At 42.7% G+C, this 16,172-nt stretch overlaps 1 protein-coding gene across 2 annotated transcripts in view; it reads left to right on the top strand.

Moving 5' to 3' along the window:
• The window catches only part of LOC311238497 (cadherin-10-like), a gene marked incomplete at both ends in the record, with an annotated part of 90,813 nt that overhangs the window by 51,265 nt on the left and 23,376 nt on the right, over positions 1–16,172 (top strand). For both annotated transcript variants that reach the window (XM_084326585.1, XM_084326584.1), the window contains one exon: positions 10,976–11,095. In XM_084326585.1, the coding sequence (XP_084182711.1) occupies positions 10,976–11,095 (120 nt within the window). The remainder of the gene's footprint in view (positions 1–10,975; positions 11,096–16,172) is intronic.

Below are 16,172 nucleotides of genomic sequence, written 5' to 3'. Positions count from 1 at the left end.
TACTTTGGGGCACGCCTCACATATCGGCATGTAACTCGAGAACCGCTGAACGGATTTTGTCACCTGAAAGGGCAATCGACAGGCAACAAATAGGGCTTTAATTTATTTTATTATCTATATATTGTATTAAAAGAAATGCACACCCGAGCCACTAGAGGTCGGCAAATAATCGTCCACATGTGGGCCCTTGGATGTTAAGAGGTTAATGTTTAAAAAAAAATTATAAAATTGTAGCAAAGAGTAAAAACCATAACCATATCAAAAACAATAGTCAAAGTGTATATTTTCATTTTTCATTTTTTGTACACATGATCTCAATAAGGTGGTGAATGAGCTCAGTGAGCATTTTCTCCTACCCGTATACATTTTTGATCAAAGATGCAAAAATCATAAATCATAATTAATATTCTCCTTTTCTTCATTACAATTTACTCAGCCTAGTAACAGACACAATATTTATGACACTGGAAATACATACCCCCAGGTCCCTAGATGTTCCTAGATACCAAACGGTCTAAAACGGTCTACAGATTAACAGGTTAAAAAAAAATTAAATAAAAAAAATTAAATATATTTTTTTGTCTTTTTTGTCTTACCTTTAGCGTTTAAATCTCGCACAGGCAGTGGCGGCTCTGCCACTAGGGGCGCAAGGGCGCCGAGCCACCTGCTGCCAGCTGCTGTTAAATCACAGAAGAAGAAAATAAAACTTTTTAGTTTTTTGTTTTATAGCCCTATAAATAATATAAACATGTTTAAAATGAATAATATTTACTCATTTTAAGTATGTTTGTATTTCCAATGCACAATATAACGTTATTATCTCAAATAAAAAAACACTCGTTTTCCTAAGCAGGAAGTGACATCACGTTTTTTTTATTTTTTTTTATTTTTTCGTATTTCTCGGCCCGGGCTAGAAGCGATAGCGCTCTGAGTGCGCGTCACAGTTTGATCACTGTATCCGTCACAGCCAATCAGTGCATAACGCGTTGTGCGTTGAAATATGACTATTATGTTGGAATCCGGGCGCGATTTGAAGCGGTCTAGCCAGTAGCGTCAAGAATTTCTGTAGCCGCATTTCGCGGAGACGCTCTCTGATTGGCCGACGCCAGTATTTTTTTCCGTAGCAGAATTTCACAGAGACGACCTCTGATTGGCCGAATCCAATTTCTAATGTTCCAATTCTAGCTTATTCCGGCTAGGTTGGTTCCTAGGTTGGTCCTAGGTTGTTTGTCTTAGAGCGTGCCGTGACTGCAAGTTCTTTAGACTGTTAAGCTTAGGCACTCTTTCAAAGTTGGTTAAGGTTAGAGTTTGTCTTAGAGCATGGCAATAGAACGCCAGGTAGTTTGCAGTCTGTTCGAGCGGAAATGGACAAAGGAATGAAGTACTTGTGACTGTTGTGTGGTGCTGCTAACAAGCTAACACTTGGCTAACAAGCTATATGGCGGATGCAGTCTGGACACAGTGGACAGTGGTCTATCAACAGTGGATTATACACTTTATCAAGGCAAGCCCTGGACGTGTCAACTAAACAGTGAGTCTCTCTCTCTCTCTCTCTCTCTCTCTCTCTCTCTCTCTCTCTCTCTCTCTCTCTCTCTCTCTCTCTCTCTCTCTCTGTGGTTAACGTTAACGTTTGTAAATAGTTTTTTTTAGGAGCAGTACTGTTAGGCTACTGCTGGCCATTCATGAAGCGAGACATTGCTGATTGTTTATTTATTTTATAACACAAGACTATGACTACCAACTGCCTAGCCAGCCGTGTATCAATCTTGGATGCAATAATAACGTTACCACACTGACTGTGTCGATGGATCATTGATTTAACTACTGCAGCTCTCTCGGATTGAAAATACGTGGATTATGGCTTGTTCAATATCGTCTATGTTTGAATGAATGAATGAATGAGAACTTTATTAACAGATTGCAGAATGGGTACAATACAGTACGGCTCAATACACACAATTGTTAAGGGGATGCAGACCAGAGAAAGACGTTTGTCTTGTTTACATCAGGGTCCCAGATTTTCGATTCATATCGATAGTTTAATAGCTAGCCTTGGCTCGTTTAACAATATGCAAAATATGTGTACAGCCCTGTACTCATACTGAAGTTATTCTTGGTATATAATAGGTCTGATTGTGTAACGAATCGATTCCACGTCGCGCTGTGTGTGAGAGAGAGAAGGAGAGAGGGAGAGATCTGCCTGTGTTTGGAGACGGGGCGAGTTTTGTTTCTAACTTTTCTATTTATATATTGTGTTTCAAGTTGTGAATTAGAGTCTAGACTATACTTTATTTGACTGGTTGTGTGTTGTTGTAGTAACAGCTGAGCGACTCGTTCATAAGAGCCGATTCATTGCCGTGAGCGTGAGTCGAATCGCTCACGTCTTGCCATGAGTCTGTTGCGTGGTACTGTACTACTGTACATGTTTGCAAAATGTTTGGTATAGCGCCCCTAGTGGCGAATCACCCACCGGCCGCCACTGCGCACAGGGCCTCGCATTTCTCCCAGACGGCACTGAGCATGGGATAAAGTGGGCTGGAGGAGCCGCTGTAACCAGTTGGCCGAAGGAAGGGTAGAGGAAGAGATGTTGGGAAGAACGGATGTGTGTTTGTGCATAGAGTGCAGCCTGCGAACACAACAAGGTCAACGTTTAGGAGAAATGGAGAAAAGACAGAGGGAACGTTCTCAGGACTTTCTATCCACCTCAGTCCGACGAGTTCGCACTTAGTTTGGGAAGAGGGCTTTTGTGTACTCTGCTCTGTTTACCTGGAATGGACTTAGAAAATCTCTTAACCTGTTCCACCCGACGGGACCGGTACCGGTCCCGAAATGGCATCTGGTCATAAATCAGTGTGTTGTATAAAAGTTGCTATTTAAATTTCAAACATATTCAAGTATTAACATCACTAACAGTACACAGAGTCGCGGTCTCCGCTGACTGAATCGCTTGTGTTGTGGCTCAGACTCTCGATGTGTTAGACCCGCCCACCTCTACCTTTGATTGGCTTACCACGACATTTTACTCAGCCTCAGCCAATCGTCAGCATGTATGCTTGGCTCGCGCACTGCCCACTAAACAAGGAAGAACATATTATTGCCTCTCGGTGCAGAGATCTGTCTGATGAAAGAAACAGGTTCATTCATAGTAACGCGCCGCATTTTTTTGCAGTAACGCTAACGTTAAGATTGGAAGAGTAATCCGTTAGATTACTCGTTACTGAAAAAACGAATGCCGTTAGTAACGCCATTACTTATAGCGCCGTTATTCCCATCACTGCTAACATGTCACAAAAGCATGTAGAATGTATATTATCATCAATACGTTAGTTTAGCAATAGGTTAAAAGTGTCATTAGATAGATTAACTTTTCGATTTGGTGAAGAGCATCATAATAAAACATAGAGCATCATAATACAACATAGATCTTAATAATAAAAACATAGAGCATCATAATAAAACATATAGCAACCCCATAAAACACGCCCTACCCTCTCCTTCCTAGACGTGGCTATTCTATACTTCACTGGCTAGCCATTTATTTGTGGCACGTCTAAAGCTTCCCCCCTCTTCAATGTTCTTCAGGGCCACTGGAAGCTTGTTCCACTCCAATGCAGCAGAATATAAAAAAGTATTTGTGCCCATTAGTGAGTTGAATTTTGGCAGAATAAAATCCGTACTGCTCCTTCTAGTGGAATATTCAAATGATTGTCACGGAATCGATTAAAGTAATTGGATAGATATTTCGGACCTGTATTTTGAACTATCTTGTGCGTAAGACCTAATTTAATGTGAATTACCCTTTTATTGACCGGAAGCCAGTTTAGTTGCCTAAAGAAAGTTGGCCCTAGGTGAGTGCGGGGAGGTAGCTTAAGGACTACTCTCATTAATTTGTTTTGAGCAGTCTGAAGTTTGTTTTTCAGGACCTGTGGAGTGCCGAGAGGTATTCCGAGAGGGCGACCATTTTGGAAATTTTGAATCATGGGAATTGTAGTCTTTTTGTGGTCATTCGCTAGCTGTCGATCAGCGTTGGAATCGTTCCGAACTACACTTCCTGAAGGGATCTATGGGGTTCAAGGTTCATAGTTATGTATGAATTTCTTTAATAACTCTTATTATTCGGGATAATAAAACACAAAAAGTAAAGTTTTTGACAAATATTGAAAGGCTTTCAAGTTTCTCTTCCCTATTGTTAACATGTAGGAACAATTAGATCTGAAATTAGTTTCAAAACGTTTGCACTGTGGGGAAAATAAAAAGGTACAGTAGATTACAGTAGATTTCATTATCTATTCTTATGCATGCCTGGTGATACTAAATCCAAATTGAAGTCGGGCATTTGAAAGATAATATATGTATATATATATATAAATGTGCGAATTGGCTATAATAAGAAAATATTCCATGGGTGGAACAGGTTAAACTCCAGGGCCCTCATTTATCAACAATTCTTAGAAAGTGTTCTATTTTCGTTCTTAAGCACATCATTTAGAATGTGTGTACGTACAGAAAAATCGGGATTTATCACACGTGCGTAGACGTGTCCCACGCACACCTGCAAGTACTCTGTGTTGATAAATATCACTTGATCTACGCTCCGCGGTCGTGCATGGTTTTATGTATTTGCATATAGAACCGCCCGTAATTAACCATATATGGTAATGAAACACGCCCATGAAATGTGGAAAAGTGGACTAAACCGAGCGAACGCCTGGGAGAAATACGCGACAGGCTGACAGACGTGTACACGGTGATGTCGGAAACAGTCGGATATGATATATATTAACTTCCTAAAGACCATTGCTGCCTGGGCAGCGCAAACACTAATAAAGACTGTTAACCACTGTTTGCCATTGGTGTACCGTGTCATTAATAACCATGCTGGAATATGACTGCTTTTTCTTCGTTTCATTCGTTTAATACCCAGGGATTAATGTTCCCCGTCAATTTCATTCCAAATCGTGACGGATTTTCTGTAAACTTTCTACCTGCATATAGAGGCATACAATCTATTTTGATGTCGGTATTAGCCTATATAAACAATAATACGAGAGCATATACAAGAACCTTTCTATTCACATAACTGCATTTGTGATGGAGCTTTGACAGCTACATGGGTGGTACAGTACAGTAACAGTCTATTGCTCGATCCATCTCCAATATCACGATGGACCGTGCCGGTGGCCAAAGACCTGAGGGTGGAGACTGTGCATGGGGATGGCATGTGCGTTTTGTTCCACGCTCGAATTTCTTTCACGTCTTAAATTGTGGTACAAATGAAGGAGGTGTCTCGGGTATAGCGGACTCTAGTTAATATTTTTTATGTTCTCTAGGCAATTAGACTGCCCCTCATTCATTCATTCATTATATCTGCTATCTCTGAAAACAGTTCCCCGCGGAGCCCAGTCAGTGCACCCCATAGTATTGCGATAACCCTATATATATACCATGCTGCATTCATTCGGAAAGAAAGACTTATTCCAAATGCTATATTTATAGGGTTTGACAATAATTACACTACTGTCGCTATTTTACAATGAACTATAATGAATTACGGGTCATACAACAGAACACGCCAGTGTTGAAACTAATGGACGGAAGCTTATTTCCGCCTTGCAATAATAATATTCTACCACTGGGCGCCAGGTACGCACGGTCGGAGCTGCGCGTAAATATACGCACAAAGTCAAACACACGTTCAAATTGATAAGTCACACACTTTGCTTAGAAATGATCGTACGCACGGGTTACGCACATATCTGTGCGTACGCACCATTGATAAATGAGGGCCCAGGCTTTTATTACTTTGCACAGTTTTAAAAGACTAATTACTAATCTTTTATTTATTAAATTTTTTTGGCGTTTTATCGCTTTATTTCTACTGGGCAGTCCAGTAGAGAGAGACAGAGGAGGAATGGGAGACAGAGTGGGGGGAAGACATTCGGCAAATAACGACGGGTTTGGGAGTCGAACCCGGGTCGGCTGTGTCGTGGCTGAGCGTGCTATGTGGTTCGCCACTGGGGCGCCCAATTACTGATCTTTTAATGACAGATATGGGAGTGTGCAAATGCTTCTGAGGTTAAGCATTTGCTCTCCCGGGCTTCTGCTTGCTCTTTTTATCTTTATCTTTTTGTCATTTGTCTATGTAAATGTACTGTCCTGTATGGTTTTTTGTTGTTGTTTTATGTCAGGTGTTGCTAAAAAAATTGCTATTTGAGCTGAAGCTTCTTACCTGGTGAAAAAAATAAAAACATTTATTAAAAAAAAGACGTTCATGGTAGGATGATTCCAACCTGCACTGGGCCTGGAAGGGTGGCTGGTCATCCTGGGCAGGCCTGGGTGTACCCATTCTGCAATCTGTTAATACAATTTTCAATCAATCAAATCAAAAAAGTCTTTCTCTGGTCTGCATCCCCTTAACAATTGTGTGTATTGAGCCGTACTGTATTGTACCCATTCTGCAATCTGTTAATAAAACTTTCATTCAATCAATCAATCTGCACAGCAGGGGCGTATCTAGACCCAGCACTCTACTGGGGCACAGGGGGGCACAGAAGTATCTGAAGCGGGCGTGTGCTGCACGTCCGCAATTTATTTTTGTCGGTTTTGGCCGGTTTTTGGGCGAAAATGGGTGGATTTTGTAACTATTTTTTTTTTTACTTTATTTCGGTTTTAGGGTTAGGTTAGGGTTATGTTATTTAATTATTTTGGGGAGCCAGCCCCCCAAACTCCTGAAATGCATAGAAATCTATGAAATAAATAAAACAATCTGACATTTATATTAAAAAGAGCTAGCCCCCCAAACCCCTAAAATACATAGAAATCTATGCATTTTGGAACAGTTACTATATATATAGTCAAGAAAGCATTTAGACATACTTAAAGTTTAAAGTGCTTTACTTGCATTGAACATTGCATTGAACATTGAACATTGAAGAGACATCATTAGAAAGCACAATGTATGTTTCCATAGTTACGCAGATGACACACAATTGTACATCTCCGCTGAACCAAATGATCACACAGCTATAAACTCCATTTCCGCCTGTCTCTTAGCAATAAACAAATGGATGACGAACAACTTCCTAAAATTAAATGAGGGCAAAACTGAAATCCTACTAGTCGGTCCTATAACAAAAAGAGAAATGTTACAGAGCAATATGGGGCAACTTACTCCTTGGATCAAACCCGAAGTTACAAGTAAGTAACCTACACTGGCTTCCGGTAACATTTAGAATTGATTTCAAGGTCCTCCTCCTTATATACAAAGTATAAACATTGCAATCATCTACTACTGGTCTATTGAAGGTTCCAAGCCACAGTATAAAGAAAATCGGAGATGCAGCCTTTGCTAACTATGCACCAAAGTTATGGAACACACTACCTATGGACATTAGGGAAGCTAGATCTCTTAATATTTTCAGAAATAAGCTAAAAACTTACCTCTTCACCATAGCCTTCTAATACACCCCGCTGTTGATTGTACTGTAGCACTATTTTACTCTGGCCATTCTATTGCATAATTTTACTATCTATTCTACAATTCTATTATTGCACTGTATTATTGGTGTGCAAACCAGTCAACTTACAAAAAATAGCCTGTTGGAGGATTTCAACAAGATAAATGCGACAACAGTGCAAAATATTTCACTATAATATTTCAAAGCGAAGTAAAAAATATTATAATAATTATTTGATCATGTTAAATGATCATTTGATCATGTTAAAAAAGGGAAAATAAAAAACATTTGTTAAAAAAAAACAAAAAAAAATAATATCAGTGGGGCACAGATGATCATCAGTAGGGCACGTGCCCTACTGATAGTGGTCTAAATACGCCGATGCTGCACAGTGATTGATTGAATGAAAATTGTATTAACAGATTGCAGAATGGGTACAATACTGTTAGGATTAGGGTTGCGGTGAGGGTGAGAACGCAATTGCAGAGGGAAGAGAGGAGGCAGAGACGGCAGGGTACGTGGAAATCAAAATAAGTTTACTAGGATGACAAAATCATACAAAACAACACTGAAGGGACGGGAAAACAAAGATGAACGAAAACGGGATATATAAACTACTTACAGCACAGACGAACATGAAACAAGGCAAGGGGAGGCACGATGTAAGTGAGGGTACAATGGGGGTACAGGAGACAATGACTCCACACCGAAGTGAGGGCAGATCACACTTAAATACTACCCTTGATTGAATTACTAACAGCTGGCGAGCCCAGCCAATACAGAAACGCCAAAAATAAGAACACACAAGGAGAACTCAACTTGGACACAAAAGGCATACTCACATACAACAATCAGACAGGAGGACGAAATCAAACAAGGGAGGGAAGAGCCCAGGATAACAAACAATTAGAAACTAATTCTATAACTCTAAACCAACACAAGATGGCCGACTGCACCATCAGGCTTAGGTCACCAGAGGGAGGTAGGGAACCAATGTCAGGAGGGGGGAACTGTCCACTGTCATTCTCATGCCTGGCCCAGCACGGGCCGGGCCTGGGGACATAACCCAATACAGTACGGCTCAATACACACAATTGTTAAGGGGATGCAGACCAGAGAAGGACTTTCGTCTTGTTTACATCAGGCTCCCCCATTTTCAATTCATAATGAATTGTAAGTAAGGGTGCAAGTTGCTCCGTGCAATCCATTCTTTGTGGATCTAGCCCTTCAGTGTGTTTAATATAACACCAACAACAGTGATTGAATTTGGCTTGTTCACTAGAATAACGTGAGAGCTGAAATCCTGGATGTGAAAAATCACTGGGGAAAGACTGCGTAATGTACTGCACAGATTCAGAGTATAACTTGTCAAGTTTATTTCTATATATTGCACTGAACAAAAACCAACCCTTCGGTGTCAATAAAGCTTTAACCACTGTGTGCTATTGCTCTTTGTATTCTAGTTGAATCAACTGAAAAATATGTTGAGGAACATATTTTTGCTGTGTTTTTTGCAGTGCAATGCTGTTCTGTTGTGATTTGCTCCGTTAGGCTCATTGGGCATTCAAAACAAATAATGTAATTTGCACGTTTTAATAAGCAATAGTAATTTTGAAAGTTCATTCTGTCACAGTATTTATAATTAAGCCTTGCTTCATTGCACCCCACTACATTTAATTCAAGTAGTATAAATAAACCATTTGGCACGAAGATAAGCAAAGCCTATGACAAGTAATCAGGCAATGAGAAATCAATCCCCAATTATGCAACATCAAATTAATATGTGGGAGCAATCAAAGGTAAATCAAAGCCTAAGTGTATATTTGACAAATAGTAGAAGGCTCCATTTGAAATTCATAATTCATTCACATCAGATTTCCAAACCGTGTGGACACTGGCAAAAGTTAGGTCAGGGTCGCTGCTACCTCTAAGCTAATGAACTGCCTATGTGTTCGGAATGAAAACTGTGGTTAATCAAGCCAGCCAGCCATGAAGAATCTGCAGCCCCCTTTTTATGCTATCAGTGCTGGGACTAAGCGGGACAGATGTTCGAGTGTTCATTAGTATGCACGGAGACAGTCAGACCCAAACAGGAGGACACAGCAGAGGTCTTCCAAATGCCAAGGACAGTATTTTCACAACGTGGTATTACTGAAATGCTTTGCTGATTGTCCCAGGTCTTAGGAAAGCAATGCACTTGCACAATGACAAGATATGTCAGAGTAAACAAGATCAAACTGAGCTTGTAATCCTCCTATCTTTCTCCCCTCTGCGTTCAGACGGACTTGTTTCCGACGTCTCAATACAGCATGGTACACAGTGTAGTAGTACTTTTGCAAAGGGGTTTGATTATGATCTGGTACAGGTTTGTCTCTGGGTCAATTGAACTTGGCAATGCTGTTTGGGGGACGTTATGGGCCATGTAATACATTTGACTAGTTATAGTCTGTTAATTCCATAGTATAAGTATCTATAGGCAGGTTAGACTTTCTCTTGGCAATACGATTGGGTTTCCTAATTGGGTGCGTATGCTTATAATTAGTATCTTCTGTTAATTATAAAGTGTTTTAATAGCATTGTGCGGGACTGTGGCTGTCCACTGTCCAAACATGCAATGGAAAAACTAAGCTTGGTTGTCTTGGCTGGCTATTGGGCAGGTTTTTTCATGTCAGCTCATACAAGACCATATTTCTTGCTTTCTGAAGCAATATGAAGACAGAAGCGCAGGCCAATATTTTGATGTACGAACCAACGTGTGTTTCATAAGAGTGATGGGAGCAATTGTAACAGGGGTGATGTGATATTCACATTCATATCTACAGGTATTAGGCTATGCCACTTGGGGGATATGCTATGTTTACATCCCTGTGGTTTATATGGCTATAACAATATTATAATGAACATAGTACAACAACCTGATTTTCAGATTGACAGTATTGCTGTATTTCTGAGGTTATACATTGGGTTTTGAATGGATAGTGTGGTCCTTTGGGTCATGACAACACAGAACCATGTCACCAAAATTGTAAATATGAGTTTTTCACAACAGCGATACATTTGTTTTAAGTGGAGGGAGGGTATAATAATAATAATAATAATAATAATAATAATAATAATAATAATAATAATAATAATAATAATAATAATAATAATAATAATAATAATAATAATAATAATAATAATAATAATAATAATAATAATAATAATAATAATAATAATAATAATAATAATAATAATAATAATAATAATAATAATAATAATAATATTAATAATATTAATAATAATACTAATGAGTTTGTTACACAGTTTGAGTCTGTGTATCTTCTCAAATTAATAATCTGTAGCCATTTTTTCTACCTTCCTCAGATTGGTATGTCAGGTTGTGTTGAATTACCAAATCGTCAATTCGCAGTAACATCGCATTCATTCTTCACCGCATTCTATACCAATTCGATCACCATATCTTGAGTATGCAGTGTCATTTTGTGGACGTTAACGACCACTGTGTTCTTTTACAGGTACATCCGTTGTCACTATAACGGCCTCTGATGCCGATGACCAAACATATGGGAACAGTGCCAAGCTTGTGTACAGCATTCTGCAGGGGCAGCCGTATTTCTCTGTGGATTCCGAAAACGGTAAGCTATCCTTAACTATCACTCATGCACATGATCCAAAGTGGGTCCCTCAAGTCCTAGGGGTCTGTAAATTGATTTCCAGCATTGCTCAGTGAAGACAGTTTGCTTAATATATTTAATAACACATCGAGGACAATATGCCTTTTCCCCCTCTGTTCCTCATGGGGGAAATCAAGAGGAAAATGGTCTGTCTGTCTGTCTGTCTGTCTGTCTGTCTGTCTGTCTGTCTGTCTGTCTGTCTGTCTGTCTGTCTGTCTGTCTGTCTGTCTGTCTGTCTGTCTGTCTGTCTGTCTGTCTGTCTGTCCTGTCTGTCTGTCCTTCTGTCTGTCTGTCTGTCTGTCTGTCTGTCTGTCTGTCTGTCTGTCTGTCTGTCTGTCTGTCTGTCTGTCTGTCTGTCTGTCTGTCTGTCTGTCTGTCTGTCTGTCTGTCTGTCTGTCTGTCTGTCTCTCTGTCTGTCTGTCTGTCTGTCTGTCTGTCTGTCTGTCTGTCTGTCTGTCTGTCTGTCTGTCTGTCTGTCTCTCTCTCTCTCTCTCTCTCTCTCTCTCTCTCTCTCTCTCTCTCTCTCTCTGGGGAATGTTCGAGAGGAGCACCAGTGACGTCAGCGAGTTCACAGACGCTGTGGTGTCATTCATAACAACGCTGGCTGATAGTATTGTCCCCACAAAGAAGGCGAGGGTGTTCCCAAACCAGAAACCATGGGTGGACAGTACTATCAGAGCAGCCCTGAACTCTCGCACCACTGCTTATAACCTGGGCAGAGAGTCAGGAAACATGGAAGAGTACAAGACAACAGTCTACACTCTGCGCAAGGCTGTTAAACTTGCTAAGAGGACGTATGCCGACAAGATGGAGGCACAAATGGCACAGAATGACACAAGAGGCTTATGGCAGGGACTGAGGGCTATAACTGACTACAAAGTCAGCGCCCCCTCAATGGGGAGCGATGACGCTTCCCTTGCAGACCAGCTCAACACCTTCTATGCGCGGTTTGGTGCAAACAGTGGCACTGCTAGCCCAACGGCTAGTGACGTCACTGGTGTGCCGGCTGTTGTGGAGGGGGGGGGGGGGGGGGGGGGGGGGGCATCCGCGGGGGGGCGGGGACGCTCTCTCATTGACGGTACACAGTGTGAGAAGAGCATTTATGCAGGTGAACACCAGGAAGGTGGCTGGCCCAGATGGAATAACAGGATGCATACTCAAGTCCTGTGCTAACCAGCTAGCCCCTGTGTTCACCACCATATTTAATCGATCCCTGAAGGAGTCAGTGGTCCCTGCCTGCTTCAAGATGTCTACCATTATCCCGGTACCAAAGAAACCCTCCCCAGCAGGTCTCAATGACTACAGACCGGTGGCACTCACCTCTGTGGCCGTGAAATGTTTTGAGAGGCTGGTCAAGGATCACATTTGTGCCTCCCTCCCCAGCGATATGGACCCTATGCAATTTGCATACAGGCCAAACAGGTCCACTGACGATGCGGTCTCCCAAGTACTGCACAGCACCCTCTCTCACCTGGACCGTCAGAAGGGGGGCTATGTGAGGAAGGAAGATGGCGCTGCTCCGACCGGCCGCCTCTCTGTTCGCTCCGTCGAGACTGTGTTTACTTTTGTTAATATTTATAGTTTTTAGAGTTTTGTTCGTACCAACTGTTGGTGCATTTAATGTATATGACCGTCAGTCACTCATAGACATTGGATTACGGGAAACTTACCAACTGGATTACTCACTGGATCAGCTTTCCGAACCGCATCAATGGCCTGAAGAAATTCTCCGGAGATCAGGACCAGATCCTTTGTTCCTAGACCCCAGGAACAGAGGAACCAGACGGCGAGGGAAGAGGGCTGGGATCCGTAACAGGCTGAGATCCAGACGCCACCGTACACCACTGCCCAGTATATTGCTAGCCAATGTACAATCAATTGACAATAAACTGGATGACATCCGAGCAAGGATTCAATATCAAAGAGACGTTAGGGACTGCAACGTCCTCTGCTTCACCGAGACGTGGTTGACGCCGGACGTCCCAGACCACGCAATTCAACCGGCTGATCACTTCTTTATCCATCGCAAGGATCGGACATCAGCAGAGTCCGGTAAACAACGTGGAGGGGGTATTGCCTTCATGTTTAACAAAAATTGGAGCGATCCAACGAACGTGAAGGAATTATCCAACCACTGCTCCCCAGAACTGGAATATATAACCATCAAGTGTCGTCCTTTCTTCCTCCCGAGGGAGTTAACGGCGATCGTCCTGGTCGGAGTGTATATTCCACCGCAAGCCAGCAACAAGGTTGCGCTCTCCAGACTACACGACGAGGTAAATAGAATCCAAGTGGCGAATGTTAACGCCGCCATTTTAGTTCTGGGAGATTTCAATAGCGCCAATCTGAGAAAGGTATTGCCTGACTTCTATCAGCATGTGACTTGCAACACCAGAGGCGGTAACATCCTAGATCACTGTTACACGCAATTTAAAGGTGGCTACAAGGCTCATTCTGATAGTGGCTTTGGTAAGTCAGATCACGCGTCCATCTTTCTTTCACCAAAGTACAGACAGAGAATTAAAAGTACTCCCGTAGTCTCGCGAGAGGTGCAGAAATGGGATGTGACGTCAGAGGAGACGATCCGGTCAGTGTTTCACCACACAGACTGGAATGTGTTCCGCGACACAGATAACATTAATGTCTACACGGAGACAGTGCTGGACTATGTTTGTACTAGGGTGAAAGAAACAATCCCCACTACCAAAATGAAAGTTTACCCAAATCAAAAACCCTGGGTAGACAAATCCGTCCGTGAAGCTCTGAGAGAGCGCACCAAAGCATACAACGACGGCCTAGAGGCAGGCAACATGAATGACCACAAGGTGGCGCGATACAACGTAAGGAGGACAGTGTCAGAGGCCAAACGACGCTACAGGGATAAAATTGAACTCCAGTTTGAACAAGCTGACTCTAGAGCTATGTGGCAGGGGCTCAAAACGATGACAGACTACAAAGGCGCCTCCCTCAAACTGAACAGTGACATCTCCTTAGCAAATGACCTCAATACCTTCTATGCGAGGTTTGATGCTGGTAATAACAACACCAGCTCACAAGCCTCTGCAATGGGGGGGGGGGGGGGTCGGCTGCTGATGGAGGCGCAGTGTTCAGGGTAACAGAGCATGAGGTGAGGCGGACCTTTAAAAAAGTGAATATCATGAAGGCAGCAGGTCCAGACGGCATCCCCGGCCGCGTCCTAAAAGTCTGTGCCGACCAACTGGCCCCAGTATTCACTGACATATTTAACCTGTCCTTAGAACAGGCTGTCATCCCCACCTGCCTGAAGAAGTCCACTATTATCCCTGTACCCAAAAAATCCAAGCCTGCTTGCCTCAACGACTACCGCCCTGTAGCTCTCACCTCCATAGCCATGAAGTGCTTTGAGAAGCTAGTAAAGGGCTACATCTGCTCCTCCCTCCCCATCAACATGGACCCCCTGCAATTTGCATACCGCCCCAACAGGTCCACGGAGGACGCCATATCCCATGTGCTGCACACAGCAGCATCACACCTGGACAAGAGGCAGGGGAACTATGTGAGAATGCTATTCATCGACTACAGCTCGGCATTCAATACCATAGTCCCCTCCATACTCATAGCCAAGCTCAGGGACCTGGGCTTGGGCTATGACCTCTGCCAGTGGGTCTTGGACTTCCTGACTGGCAGACCCCAGGTGGTGAGAGCAGGCAACTGCACCTCCTCATCCATCACCCTCAACATAGGGGCCCCCCAGGGCTGTGTTCTGAGTCCCCTCCTCTACTCCCTGTACACACACGACTGTGTGGCTCAGCGGAGTAGCAATACAATCGTCAAATTTGCTGACGACACAGTGGTGGTGGGCCTGATCTCTGCCAACGACGAGAGGGCCTACCTGGAAGAGGTCAAGGTCCTGGCGGGATGGTGCCAGGAAAACAGCCTCTCCCTGAACGTCAGCAAAACAAAGGAGATGATTGTGGACTTCAGGAGGTCGGGGGTCAAGGACTACAGCCCCCTCAGCATCGACGGGGCACCGGTTGAGAGAGTCAACAGCTTTAAGTACCTCGGAGCCTACATATCCGAGGACTTGACATGGACCACACACATTAACAGTGTTGTGAAGAAGGCACGACAACGCCTCTACTTCCTCAGGCGCCTAAGGAAGTTCCAAGTCAGCCAGAAGATCCTTAAGAACTTCTACTCATGTACAATAGAGAGCATCTTGACCGGCAACATCACCTCCTGGTTTGGGAATAGCACTGCACAAGACCAAAGCAGACTACAAAGAGTGACACGTTCAGCCGAACGCACAATTGGAGGGGGGCTCCCCACCCTCCAGAACATTTACTACAAGCGTTGCAAGGGCAAGGCTAAGAGAATCATTAAAGACTCCAGTCACCCGAACAACTGCCTCTTTGAACTGCTGCGGTCAGGCAAGCGATACAGGAGTCTCAAGGCGAGCACAGAAAGACTCAGAAGAAGCTTCTATCCCCAGGCCATCAGGCTGCTAAACGAACAATGAATGAACACTACACAACAACAACCACCAAACGCACATAGCACACACATCCACACGCACACACTCACTTTAAACAAACACACTGTAGCACCCACTCCACACACTTATAGCACACACCCACTTTAAACAAACACACTGTAGCACCCACTCCCCACACTTTATATTTATGGATGAAGGATTGCACTACAACTCGTACACCTTACTGTAAATTGTACCTAAAATTGTACCTCATCCCATTTCTGCTTTGCACTAGATAGTACTGTACATTAGTACACTGCATAGTATTGTGTATTGTATATTATATGGTAACTCAGAACATTGTACATATGTCTATACCGAACACTGTGACCTCATTTTCTTCTTCTAAATTCATGCTATATTATGTTATTATGTTATTTGATACTATCTTGTCTAGCAGTCTCTGGAGCGTAACAGTAAGAAGCATTTTGTATGAAAGTATTCTGTACTTCTGTATGACAACTATTAAAGAACTTGAACTTGAACTTGAGACTGTTGTTCATTGACTACAGCTCAGCGTTCAAC

This window comes from Notolepis coatsorum (assembly GCF_963971535.1).
Source record: "Notolepis coatsorum genome assembly, chromosome: 12".
Classification (NCBI taxonomy): Eukaryota; Metazoa; Chordata; class Actinopteri; order Aulopiformes; family Paralepididae; genus Notolepis; species Notolepis coatsorum.
The sequence above is the reverse complement of the archived record's forward strand: the minus strand, read 5'-3'. Positions and strand labels throughout refer to the sequence as shown.